Source organism: Saccopteryx leptura, chromosome 2 (genome assembly GCF_036850995.1).
Source record: "Saccopteryx leptura isolate mSacLep1 chromosome 2, mSacLep1_pri_phased_curated, whole genome shotgun sequence".
NCBI classification, from domain to species: Eukaryota; Metazoa; Chordata; class Mammalia; order Chiroptera; family Emballonuridae; genus Saccopteryx; species Saccopteryx leptura.
The window spans coordinates 13,735,540-13,747,600 of NC_089504.1; the positions used below are offsets into that span (position 1 = coordinate 13,735,540).

The window sequence follows — 12,061 nt, forward strand, 5'->3', positions numbered from 1 at the left end:
AGTGGGCAACTCCTGGAGTACCAGACAGGCACTGAGGCAGAAGCCCCGTCGGGTGGACCACCTCCGTGAGAGCTGGGTTAGCAGCCGCTAGAGTCTGGTTTATGCCGGGCGTGAGGATTCCCAGCTAAAGCGATTGTGACTCCCCCTGCTGGGCCAGGCCTAGCTCCAGACTTGGGCAGGGCGAAGCCGGCTGGCGATGGTCTCTGGGTGGACTGTGTGGGAGGGACTTCTGCTGCCAGCCGCTGACTGGTGAGCTCCCGGTGAGCAGTCTCTTAAAGGTGTAGTAATGTATAAAAGCCAAACAGTTGTAGATGTCCCTTTGATGGTCACTGTCAAATGTAGAAATATTTTTAGTTAGTATTTTCTCCAATGCTGTTTCCAAAGAAAGCTCAGTCATAAGTGTGGGGATTCAAGGAATTTGTGTTTCATTTTCAGACGTGGTGCGTGAAGCGAAGTTAGCCTGTGTCTTTACATTTAATACATTGTATTTGGGGTCCCTGAACCACTCTGGAAAAAACCCTGCAAATCCCTGGCTGTAAGATGACAGAATAAATATCAATCCATTCAAAGCACAGGAGAAAATACACCCAGCGTTTTCTTAAAATACTTTACATTTACCTAATCCTTTTAATTACATCGTTGCCTGTGTGCTCCAGGACAGATTTGTGAAGTGTAGACACGGCCGGCACTGTGTACACCTAGTAATGTGTGTGTGTGTGTATGTAAAATGAGTGTTTTAAAACATTTTAGAGAAATATATAACCTCTTATTTTATATTTATATAAAATATTACTTCATCTTTATAACAACCTTATAAGGGAGAAATCTTCATTTTAAGAATGAAAAAACAGAATCAGAAGAGACAAGTGACTTGCCCAAAATCACACATCTAAGTGGCAGAGTTGGGACTTGAACCCAACTCCAGCGTCTCTTTCTTACCTGTCGGGCAGAGGAGGGGCTTCCTGCTCCTCGGTGCTGGGGTCTGCGCGGTGGGTGATGCCTGCAGGTCCTCCCGACCCCTCCCTGAAGTTCAGGCACCTGCAGATTTCCTTCCACATACCTCTCTGGGCAACCACAAACATGTCTGTTCCCAAGGATGCGGAGTGTGAGTCAATGCCGTTGGGAATGACTAGAGAAAGAGGACCCGGGAGTTGGGGAGTGAAGACGGACGAGGGGAGGAGAGAGGCAGCCCAGGACAGTCTGGCCGCTGAGGCTGGGCGTGAGACAAGGGGGCTGGGAAATGTGCTGGGGCTTTAGAACTGACCACCACGTGTGTCAAGAGGAGAGGAGTTCCCTGGGGAAGTGGGCCGGGGGGCGGGTCCTTGGCCCAGAGTTAGGAAGTGGGCTGAAGTCCCCGGAGCTAGTGAGGGGTGGGAGCGGAGTGTGGTAGGCACGTTGAGGGATTCCCAGCCTCTGAGCACCTACCTGAACACGGAGCACCCTGCACAGTTCACATTCACATCCTATGACCCCGGCAGGGTCCCGACGGTAGGACTCAGCAACTGGTTCTTCAGTTAAAGGTGACTGGATTTTTGGGTAGTGGGACACACACACGGTCCACTCACACACACAGTAAACACACACTCACACAAGCACGTACACAGAACCTGGTCCAGACATCTCCTTTCAACTGGGAGGGAGAAGGTCTGAACGTGTCCAGGGAGCACAGCGTGGCATCTTTCTCTTCCTAATCTGGAGACACGTGCGGTGAAGAGAAGATCTTTTGTTTGGCCCCTGTCCTTATTGCTTCATTTCCGTGAACACAGGACTTTGGTAAAGGGCCTTCATCAGTGTGCTCCTGCCCTGGGCCCCCCAACTTTCCTTCTCAACCATGAATTCCTTCATCCTAACGGGCTCTGATCTCGAGGGTTTCGAGGGTTCCGCGTCTATGTCCCAGCACGTACCGCACCCTCACACAACGCCCTCCTTCCAGGCGTCTGCCGGCAGCGGGTGTAGCTCCTCGCCAGGCATAAGCCCCGTCTGTGCCCATCGCTTGGCACGTGGGAGGTGCCACTTGTTTATCTGCTTGGTGCCAACTGAAAGGTGTTTGGTGCCTATGGCTTTGTCAAACCATTCAAGAGGACGTGGGATCCAGGTTGTCACTGCGCCCTCCTCAAGGGTGTGTGTAGCGTCCTCACTCTTTCCCAGCTTGGCTGGCCCGCTTAGAGAGGCCCCTCTCCCGGCCCCCCTGCAACCGCTCTGTAGAAGTTCCGCGTATTTGTCTTAAACAAAACAGCTTGCAAAATAAGTTCATTATGCTTTCTGATTTCAGCTTTCCAGATCTCTATATGGACAGAAAACACAGATTCCCTCTCGGTTCTGACAGACTGCCTTCAGCGAAGCTTCACCTCTCGAAGCTTTCCGTAGTCAGGTACCAGCCAGTGGCGTCCACACAGCTGGAGGACCCTGCACCTCCTGTCCCTGTAACCACACCTGCCAGTGGGGGCGGCCCAGTGGGCGCGGGCAGGGGCGTGGGGCGTCAGCAGTAGAGATGTAATGAAGACCATTTCCAGTTCTCCCTTCCTGAGAGGGGAGCAGCCTGGCAGAGGGGAGAAAGAAAGGGTCCGACAAAAGAAAAACTTGACATGTATCTGCTGTGTGACTTGGGACAAATTACTTACACTCTCTGAGCCTCAGGCTCCTGGTCTATACAATGGAGGTGATAATACCCAGCTCATAGGATTGTTGTGCAAGTCCAGAGTAACGTTTTATAGAAGCATGAGCACAGCTACATCGAGTCTCACAGGCCGTGCACACTGAAGCGCACCCAGAGGGGTCGGGAAGCAGACAGGGAGGCCATCCAGACAGAGAACACCGACGCGTTAGCAGTGGCAACGTGCGGGTGTTGAAACAAAGGCTGGGTTATTTTTTTCCTCTTTCTGCCTTTCTGTATCTTTAAATATTTTTTTCCATGAACATCTATTGACTTTGTAATTAGAAAAATAGAAAATAAACTAAGAAGCATAAAATAGGAAAAAAGAAATAATATACTTTAAGTACCCAGCATACACTGGCACTTGCTAAATGGTAACTATTTTTACTAATTAGTCATTACGCCTAATAATAATAATTAGGAGCAATGATTTCCTCTGGGACCAGGGGTTGTGAATTAGTCTGTTGGTGGTAGCGGGTGACTCCCAGCTCCCACCCCAGTGAACAAGAGCTCTGGGTTCACTTCCAGCTGGGGCCACCCGTCGCTCGCCTCCCGATCCTTCTGCCGACAGCCCGCGCCCCAGACCCCGCGTGGCTGCCACCGCTTCCCCTCCACGCAGTGCTGCCCGGAAACAGGGCTCCTGAGCTCACGATCAAGGGCAGTGCTCTCTCAGGGAGGCAGAGGTATTCGCCATGCAGGGGCTCAGCCGTGGGGGACACTGCCATCCCTCTGTTGATGGCAGGCCATTTGTCTAGGGGGCCACTAGGAGCAAGAGGGTCGAGAGTCACATCTATTTCTTCTGTTTTGGTAGCAGAGAAGGTCCTTGGGAAAAGAGCTTCCCAACACCTAACACCAACTTGATGCTGCTAGTTGGAAATTATGGAAGTTAAAATGTTTCCTTCTCTCTTCAGTTATTGCTGTGGTGATGATGCATGGTCAGGATTTAGCCAAAGTGAGATTTGGGGGCTAAGGACCCAGTAGGTTCAACTAGAGAGAATTAAAATTCGGCATTAAGGAAGGAGGAAGCGAAATCTCTAACTAGCTGTGAGCCTGTGAGCAGGTCGGTAGACCTCTCTGAACTTGTGTCCTCAGATGGAAAACGAGAGCTCTGCACAGCTGGTCCCTGAGGCCCTGGAAGTTTTCAATTCTGTGACATGCTGATTATAAATACAGTTGGTTTGGAGAAGAAAGAGGACTTAGAGGTCTTCTCTGCTCAGTGGGCAAGCTGCCAAAATATGATGGCCGAGACAGCAAAGGACAGGAATCCTCTCTGGGGCTGACACTTGTCAGTGTGGCCCCAAGAGGTGACCAACGATGGCAGGACTTCAGCTGGTGGCTTCTAGAATCGTGGCAACAGCAGATCTAACCGAAGTGCTTACTATCTCTCTGTGGCGTCCTAGTGCTGAGGCCGAGCCGCTAGGTGTGAAATGTCCAGGGGCGGTGGCAGGCGCCCCCATTCGGAGCGTTGTGTCTAATGCTCGGGCTCCCTGCTGGAGTGGCACAGCCACCGTTTCCCACACGAAGCAGCGGGGCTCGAGAGGCTGGCTCACACTTCCCTAGAGAGGCCGGCTCACACTTCCCTAGACACCAGCTGCGCATCTCCTGTGCGCCTGGTGCCTGGCATTGAGGACCAAGAGCGAGCAAGATTACCCTTCCCCGCCTGGGGCTGGCAGTTTAGAACCAGCTGCAGACAAGTACACGAGCCATTACAGGACAGTGTGAAAGGCTCCAAAAGAGGTAAAAACAGGGTGTCATGGAGGAGAGTGGAGGGGGCCATCCATGCCAGCATATGTGTAGGGTGAGGTGACATATGACATCCTGGGCAGAGGCAACAGCATGTGCAAAGGCCCAGGGCTGATAAATCAAGGGAGAACATGGTGAGCAGTGCAGTCTGGCCAGCGCTGACCTGGGCATGTGGTACAGGGAGGGACACAGAGCTGAGCCTGAGGCTGGGAGGGGCACAGAGCTGAGCATGACAGGACTTGGCCAGGCCAGCGAGCTTAGGCTTTATCCTGCAGGCAGAGGGGAGCCCGTCATTCATGTGTTCACGCACTCAGCCAATATTCACGAGCACCTACTGTGCGCCAGGACTGAGGAGTCAGGGTGGTAAACTACCCCGCCAAGCCTCTGTGAACCTGGTGTTCTGTATTGGGCTGGAGGGAGGAGGACAGGAGATGGCCAATAAAGGAAGTGTAAATGCACAGAATCGACACTCTGGTAGGTGGCGGTGAGTGCCGTGGAGAACAGTGGCGCGGGGACAGGACCCTGGAGGTGGGGAAGTGTGGGTCACACTGTCTTTGAGCTGAGGGGGAGGTGCTGTCTGAGAAGGGGACATTTCCCAAAAGCACTTGAAGGAAGTGAGGGAGAGAGAGAGCCAGGGACAGGTGTAGGGCCGCCAGTGACACAGTCAGATCTGCATTTTGGTGTTGAAAGGGGAGGTTGGAAACAAGGAGATTAGTGAAGAGATTCAGGTGACCCACCGATGAGGTGACAGGTGATGGTGGCTTGGATTTGGGGGTGCGGCAATAGGAATGGAGAGAAGTGGGTGAACTGAGATGACAGAGGGACATCTGACACCTCAGATGTCATGGCTACTCGGTATGGTAGAGAGGGCGAATGAAGCTCTTCCCTCTGGTGTCTGTGCGCCATGTTCGGAGCAGCACGGTCCACAGTAGCCCAAAGGGGCAGCAGACTCGGTGTTCACTGACAGAGGAACGATGAACAAAACGTGGTGTGTACACACAATGGCATATTATTCAGCCTTTGAAAGGAAGGCCATTCTGACACTTGCTACAACATGGATGAACCTTGAAGACATTATGTTAAGTGAAATAAGCCAGACACAGAAGGGCAAATACTGCCTGGATCCACTTATATGAAGTACCCAGGGCAGTCAGATTCACAGAGACAGGAGAAGGTAGACTGGTGCTCGTCATGGGTTGGGGGAAGGGAGGAATAGGCAGTTGGTACTTAATGGATACAGAGTGTCAGTTTTATGGAAGATAAAAGAGTTCTAGAGATGAATGATGGTGATGGTTGCATAACAATACGAATGGCACTGAACTGTACCCTTAAAAATAGTTAAAATGGTAAATTTTGTGTTTTATCTATATTTTATGAAAATGTTAAAAAAAATTTATAATAATTTGCTGAAGAATTAGATGAGCTCATACACGTCACAGCCTGGCACAGAGTAAACTCGCATCACCTCTCATTACACATTATGACTATTCTTACGCCAGGACAGCCCAACTTTGATAAAACAGCACAGACCTCGACTAGAACCCATGCTCCCGCACTTGTGAGCTGTGTGACCTTGGGCACACCGCACCACCCGCCTGAGCCTCGTTTCCGCCTTTAAAGATAAATCCTCCCTAGCAGGGCTGAGGGCAGGACCGAGTGGGACCTGTGTCCAAGTCCTCAGCAGAGCCTGGACGCCATAGCCTCCCATAAACAGCCACTGTCACCGTGGGGACACAAGATCACAGTTATGCAAGCAAAATGACTACAGTGACACGACAAGTAGATTTAGACAGAAACAGCACCTCCCTTCTGCAAGTTGAGGTTCTGGCAGAACCCTGAAACCACACCTTTGCAGCAGTTTCCGCTGCACGTCCGTATCTGGCCAGGGAGACCTAGTCCTCCCAGTCTAAGTACGAGTCACTGAGCTCCTGCTCCGGGCCTGGCCCCAGCTGCCATGCGAGAGTCAGGAAGGGGTCCCACAGGGGCTCTGCCTGCGAAGAGCTGATAATGGCCCAAGCAAGAGTGGAGGACATTGTCACAGCAAACCACACTGGGAGTTGGGGAAGCTGAGTTCTTAACCCAAGTGCCAGGGAGCCTTGAACAATTCATGTCCTGTCCCCAGAGCCCAGTCCTTATCCATGCTCAGAACGAGGACCTCAGACTTGCTGGTCTCTGTGACTTGAAGCGATTTCCTTCCCAAACACATTGATTCCCTGTCGCTCCCTCTGGGAGCAGTCAGTAGGGCTTAGGGTATTCGGGGAAAGTTGAACCGGAGTCACTGCCTCCTGTGCTCTACGCACCTGGCCTTGGTGGCTTAGGGATCACTGAGATGGGCTTGTCCCCATGGCATGCTGGGACCCCAGCAGCAGCCTGGTGCGGAAGAGGACGATGCTGGGACCCAGAGACCTAGAGTAGGGACCAGAGGCCAAAGCTAAAAGGATTAAGGGTGAAGACTCCACAGCGGGGTAGCTCCGGGCTAACTGGGAACCGCTGCCCCCAGGCCTCCACTGCCCCCAGACCTCCGCTGCCCCCAGATCCCGCTGCCCCCAGGCCTCCGCTGCCCCCAGATCCCGCTGCCCCCAGATCCCGCTGCCCCCAGGCCTCCGCTGCCCCCAGATCCCGCTGCCCCCAGGCCTCCGCTGCCCCCAGACCCCGCTGCCCCCAGGCCTCCGCTGCCCCCAGATCCCGCTGCCCCCAGGCCTCCGCTGCCCCCAGATCCCGCTGCCCCCAGACCCCGCTGCCCCCAGACCCCGCTGCCCCCAGGCCTCCGCTGCCCCCAGATCCCGCTGCCCCCAGATCCCGCTGCCCCCAGGCCTCCGCTGCCCCCAGACCCCGCTGCCCCTAGGCCTCCACTGCCCCCAGGCCTCCACTGCCCCCAGGCCTCCGCTGCCCCCAGGCCCCCGCTGCCCCCAGGCCTCCGCTGCCCCCAGGCCCCCGCTGCCCCCAGGCCTCCGCTGCCCCCAGGCCCCTGCTGCCCCCAGGCCTCCGCTGCCCCCAGGCCCCCGCTGCCCCCAGACTCCACTGCCCCCAGGCCCCCGCTGCCCCCAGGCCCCCACTGCCCCCAGGCCTCCGCTGCCCCCAGGCCCCTGCTGCCCCCAGACTCCACTGCCCCCAGACTCCACTGCCCCACCCCAGAGCCAGGTGGACCTGACTCCCGAGGAACACACCTGCACCAGCCCTGGCCGGGACGACTGTCTGTGAAGGCAGGCATAGCCTGGGCTTGATCGGCCTGCCCAAGGGGCAGAAGCCCCACTAGTGAGATCGCATCGCTACCCCAGGGGCCAGAGGAGAAGAGGACAGCTTTCATGTGTTTGCTCTCAAAGAACCTCTGCCCGGCGGTCACTGAGGGGTCTGCTTCTTTGGCCTCTGTCTCCCTTCAGCTGTGGGGCCGCAGGAACACGTTCGGGCCTCTTCTCGTTGCCTTCTGGTCTTCTCTCCACCTCACGCCAGGGCACGGTCAGCTCACTCCACACGGGGTGCTGCACCAGGGCTTTCTCATCTGAGCCAGGCTTCCACGGAGTCACAGCCAGCAAAGCTCGGGTCCGGGGGATCATTGGTATGTGCACCAGCAGAGCCATTCCCGGTCAAATTCTCAGCAGCAAACTGCAGTCGATTAACGTGGGGAGAGAAATGGCAGGTTATCACTGACTGCACGGCCATCCATATGCATGAAGCCCGGGGACCTGACTCCCTTGCAGAATTAAGCATCACCTTTGGAGAGACCAATTTCATAGAGCTCTTGACTCCCTGCCCTTGCTACCTGCCCCTCCCCCACACACACACCTGCTTTCCCACCAGCCAGAGGAAACGCCGCTCAGTCTGCGGCCGCAAAGGGAGCGCGGGCTGCCCACGTGCAATCTGTGCTCTTGAAGAGTTTGATGGGCTCCTGCCACTTTAGAAATTGGTCACATTTAGAAATATTCAGCTTCAGTGAACATGTCATGGCTGTGTACAGGAAAAACATACTATTATCTCCAGAGCTTGCCTGAAACAACGGGCTTGTTCCCGAAACAGATGTTTTGCGAAAGCCACTGTGACAGGCTCGTCAGAGCTGGAGACTGGCCAGCGCCTAGTTCCCAGCCTCACAAGGACACCGCCGTCTCCGCGCTGCCCGCTCGTCCCCCACACCTGGGCTCAGAGCGGATACTCCCCGTGGCTCCTCCTTCTGGCTCGTGGGCTCTGAAGTTAAACGTTTTACAAGCCTGATATTGTAGACGAAGGCAGTCAGCCAGGGCTGCCCCGGGGAGAGGTTTCCAAGGTAATGACTCAGAGTAGCTTAGTTTGGTTCAGCTAACACGTATGGAGTGCCTACTGGGCCCCGGGCACTATTCTAGTTGCTTTCGGATACATGATCTCAGTAACTCTCTGAGGTCACCCATTTCAGAGATAAGGAAACTGAGACCTCAAATGTATTGGTTTCCTAGGGCTGCTCTAGGAAGTTACCACAAACTTGGTGGCTTAAAACAACAGAAAGGTGTTCCTTCCCAGTTCTGGAAGGCAGAAGTCTGAAGTCAAGGTGCTCAGCCCCTCCTAAGTGATGCTTTTAGGAGAGATTCCTTCCTTGCTCCTTCCGGCATTGGGGGGCTCCAGGACTTTGTTGGCTTGTGGCGGCATCAGTCTCGTCTCTGCCTCTGTCTTCCGATAGCCTCTTTTCTGTGTGTCTGCCTTCTGTTCTAAGGACTCACGATCTAGGGCCCGCTCTAGATCAGGGTAATCTCATCTCCGAGACCCTTAACTTGATTACATCTGCAAAGACCCGTTTCCCCATAAGGTCACACTGACAGGTTTGGAAGGTCGGGACTGCCGTTCAGCCTGCTGCAGCCCTCCAGCTATTATCTGGTTGTTTCCCCAGGGTCACACAGTGAGACAGGGTCACAGTGCAGAGGGGACCGCAGGCTGGCTGGCTCTGAGCTGAGACCCTCAGTCAGGTCCTCACCGCGCAGATGGTGAGACAGGTCCTGCGGTCAGTGCTGGGAGACTAACACGTGCCACGAGCCCCTCCTTTTAAGAAACCGGATTAGTTGGGAAGGAGCTTTGTACGTTGTCATAAGAGTGAGCTCTTGAGTCCAGCCATCTGCAGAACCTTGGGTAAATTATGTCACCACTCTGTGTCTCCTATGGAAAATGGGAATCCTGGTAAGAATTATAGGAACCTCACAGGGCTATGGTGCAGATCAAATGAGAAACCGTGCTTAGCACCCAGGCGTGAAATCAGCAAGAGTCAGGGCACCCTGACCCCGCAGCCTCTGCAGCCTCTGCTTACTGCTCCTGCCGGCTCAGACTCCCCAGAGCCAGAGCCTGTACAGAATCAGAGCCTCCGAATGGAAAGGGGACAGTGGGGACTTTTATACAGGTCCCCAGAAACCAGGGTGAGGGAGAGATGGAAGCCAAAGCTGACTTCAGGGCTCTGGGCCGGCTCACTGTGAGAATGAAGCTGCCAGTAACAACATGGAAATGGCATAAAGTGGTTTGGGAGGCTGGGAACAAACTGTATTCAACTTGAATGCAGGTGGGATGTCTGGATGGAATTGACTGGCAGGTGTTAGACTTAGACAGTGACTTTTAAAAGCCAAACAGAGCTTTTCCCAAATGGAAAGAATTGCTGTCACAGATGAAACTTTTTAGGAGTTGGGAGCAAACTAGAAACGAGAAAAATAAAGTGTCAGTACTCACTGGTTCGTGGCCACAGCATTCAATTTTCTTGCCTGTAAAATGGGCACACTGCTTTTTCTCTTCCCTAGCTGTTGCTGAGGTTGCATTAGACCACGGATGGGAAGTGGCCCCAGAGCCTGGGCACTGAACCATAGCAAGAGGCCACCCTGTGGGCACAAGCCTCAGTTCTCCAAATGCTGAGCATGACACCAGAGACACAGAGCACTTTCCCTGTCCCTGCTGAGGAAATAACACCTGCTCGCTTGCTGGGTTTGAACTAGCCTTTCTGGTGGCCTCTAAATCTGTTGTAGTTACAATCACCAAAGGACTATGTGATAAAAACTGGAACTTCTCCATTCCCTGGTAAGGCGTGTACTTTTGCCAGTGGTTTTTGTTTTTTTTTGTAAAAAGAGATGAGAGTACTACTCTCATGAGCCTCGTCATTCACCCCCACCACCACCTCCCAAATGACCCCCTTGCTCCCCAGTTTCTGTGTTTTGCTAGGACAGGGTAGGTCAGTCAACATTTCCATGACAACCAAGAAAGAGGCCAGCTCTGACTTCAGCTCACTGTTCATTAATTAGGAGGGAAACTAAATAATAGACTCTCTTTTGTTTTCTGTCTTGGGGTAGGGGTTCCTACCACATGCCTGTTGTCATGGAAACCTTTTATCCCCACCAGGTGAGTTGGCCAAGTGAGGATATTAATATATTTCAGTGGGAGTTGGGACAGGCCTCTGTGAAAGGAGGTGTCAGGACTGTGTGGTTCTGGCCACCGGGTCACAATAAGCACACTGCTCCTTAAGGCGTGGTGAGTGTGTACAGCAGTCTCTAGACCCCAATCTGTGTGTCTCCAAACCCCAGGGATGTTTAAGCTGTCTCTTACTGAGGACCAATGATGTGTCTGGCATTCTTCAAATCTCTGTACATTTGGTATTTCATTTACTGCTCACTAAAACCTTGTGCACCTGGTATTATTGTCACCGCTTTCCAAACAAAGAAGCTGATGTTCAGAGAGGTTAAGTACCTTCCCCAAGATCACTCAGCTGGTAGGGGGCAGTGTTGGAGCCGAAACCCAGGCCTCCTTGATACATGATTCCTGTATCTCTGGGCCCCCCTGCCTTAACCTTGTACTTGAACTTGGGCAATCTCCTAGAGTCCCTAGAGCCATCAGGGAGACACCATCTTAAAAATGTACCACGATAACTAAACATTTAGTACCTCTGTGAGAAACAGCAGTGCAAACTGTCTGGATGCCTGCTTGGGGAATTGTGCAATGACAAGTGAAATTAAATACTTTAATGGATTTTGACAACAACTCTATGTTAGGGGAATTCAAATTGCATAGAGAAAGAAGTTAGACTTTCTCTCTGGACCTGATTGCTAATATGCATGCCTAATTTATTAGCTGTGTTTTTTTTTTTTAAAAAAAAAAAAAAAACCTAATTTTGTTAGGACCAAAGTTGTCGAAGGAGAGGAACATTATGGATTGGAGGAGGCAGTTAAATAAATCTTCCTGGAGGAGGTTAGGCTGACCCGGCGTCCCTGATTTTGGAGGGGGCTGTGCAATCACTACGTGTCGAATGAGTGATAACAGCCACCATGTCTTCAGCACTCTAGCCAGGATGCTAGCCTCTTGTTTGCTGTTATCCCATTGCATCCCGTGACCTTCTGTGAGGTGGAGTCCATTATCCATCTCCATTTCACAGAAAAGAAACAGGCTGAGCAAGATCACAGCGACTCCCAACGCCATCGAGTTAGGACGGAGTGGACCCAGGGTGACTATTATTCTTATTACCATACATTATTATTGTTGTATTATTACCCTTAACAATGTCTTATAGGACCGTAAGCTGAAAATGACACCCAGAGGTCACCCTGCCTGTTTTCTTGCCTTTGGGCAAAATTACACCAAATTCTTCACATTATTTGTCTTAAAGAATACTTTCCTCACACGGTTGTCTCTCAGCACATCATTTTTTTGCATCACCTGTTAGATGTAGCGTACTATGAG

General features: G+C 52.7%; 1 protein-coding gene across 4 annotated transcripts in view; it reads left to right on the plus strand.

Annotated features, from left to right (window-relative positions):
* TTLL11 (tubulin tyrosine ligase like 11) overlaps window positions 1-12,061 on the plus strand; it is a 204,011-nt gene that overhangs the window by 137,790 nt on the left and 54,160 nt on the right. For 2 of the 4 annotated variants that reach the window (XM_066367256.1, XM_066367257.1), the window contains one exon: window positions 2,273-2,371. The exons of the other annotated variants lie outside the window; for them this stretch is intronic. In XM_066367256.1, coding sequence (XP_066223353.1) covers window positions 2,273-2,371 — 99 coding nt within the window. The remainder of the gene's footprint in view (window positions 1-2,272; window positions 2,372-12,061) is intronic. 4 annotated transcript variants of the gene reach the window in all.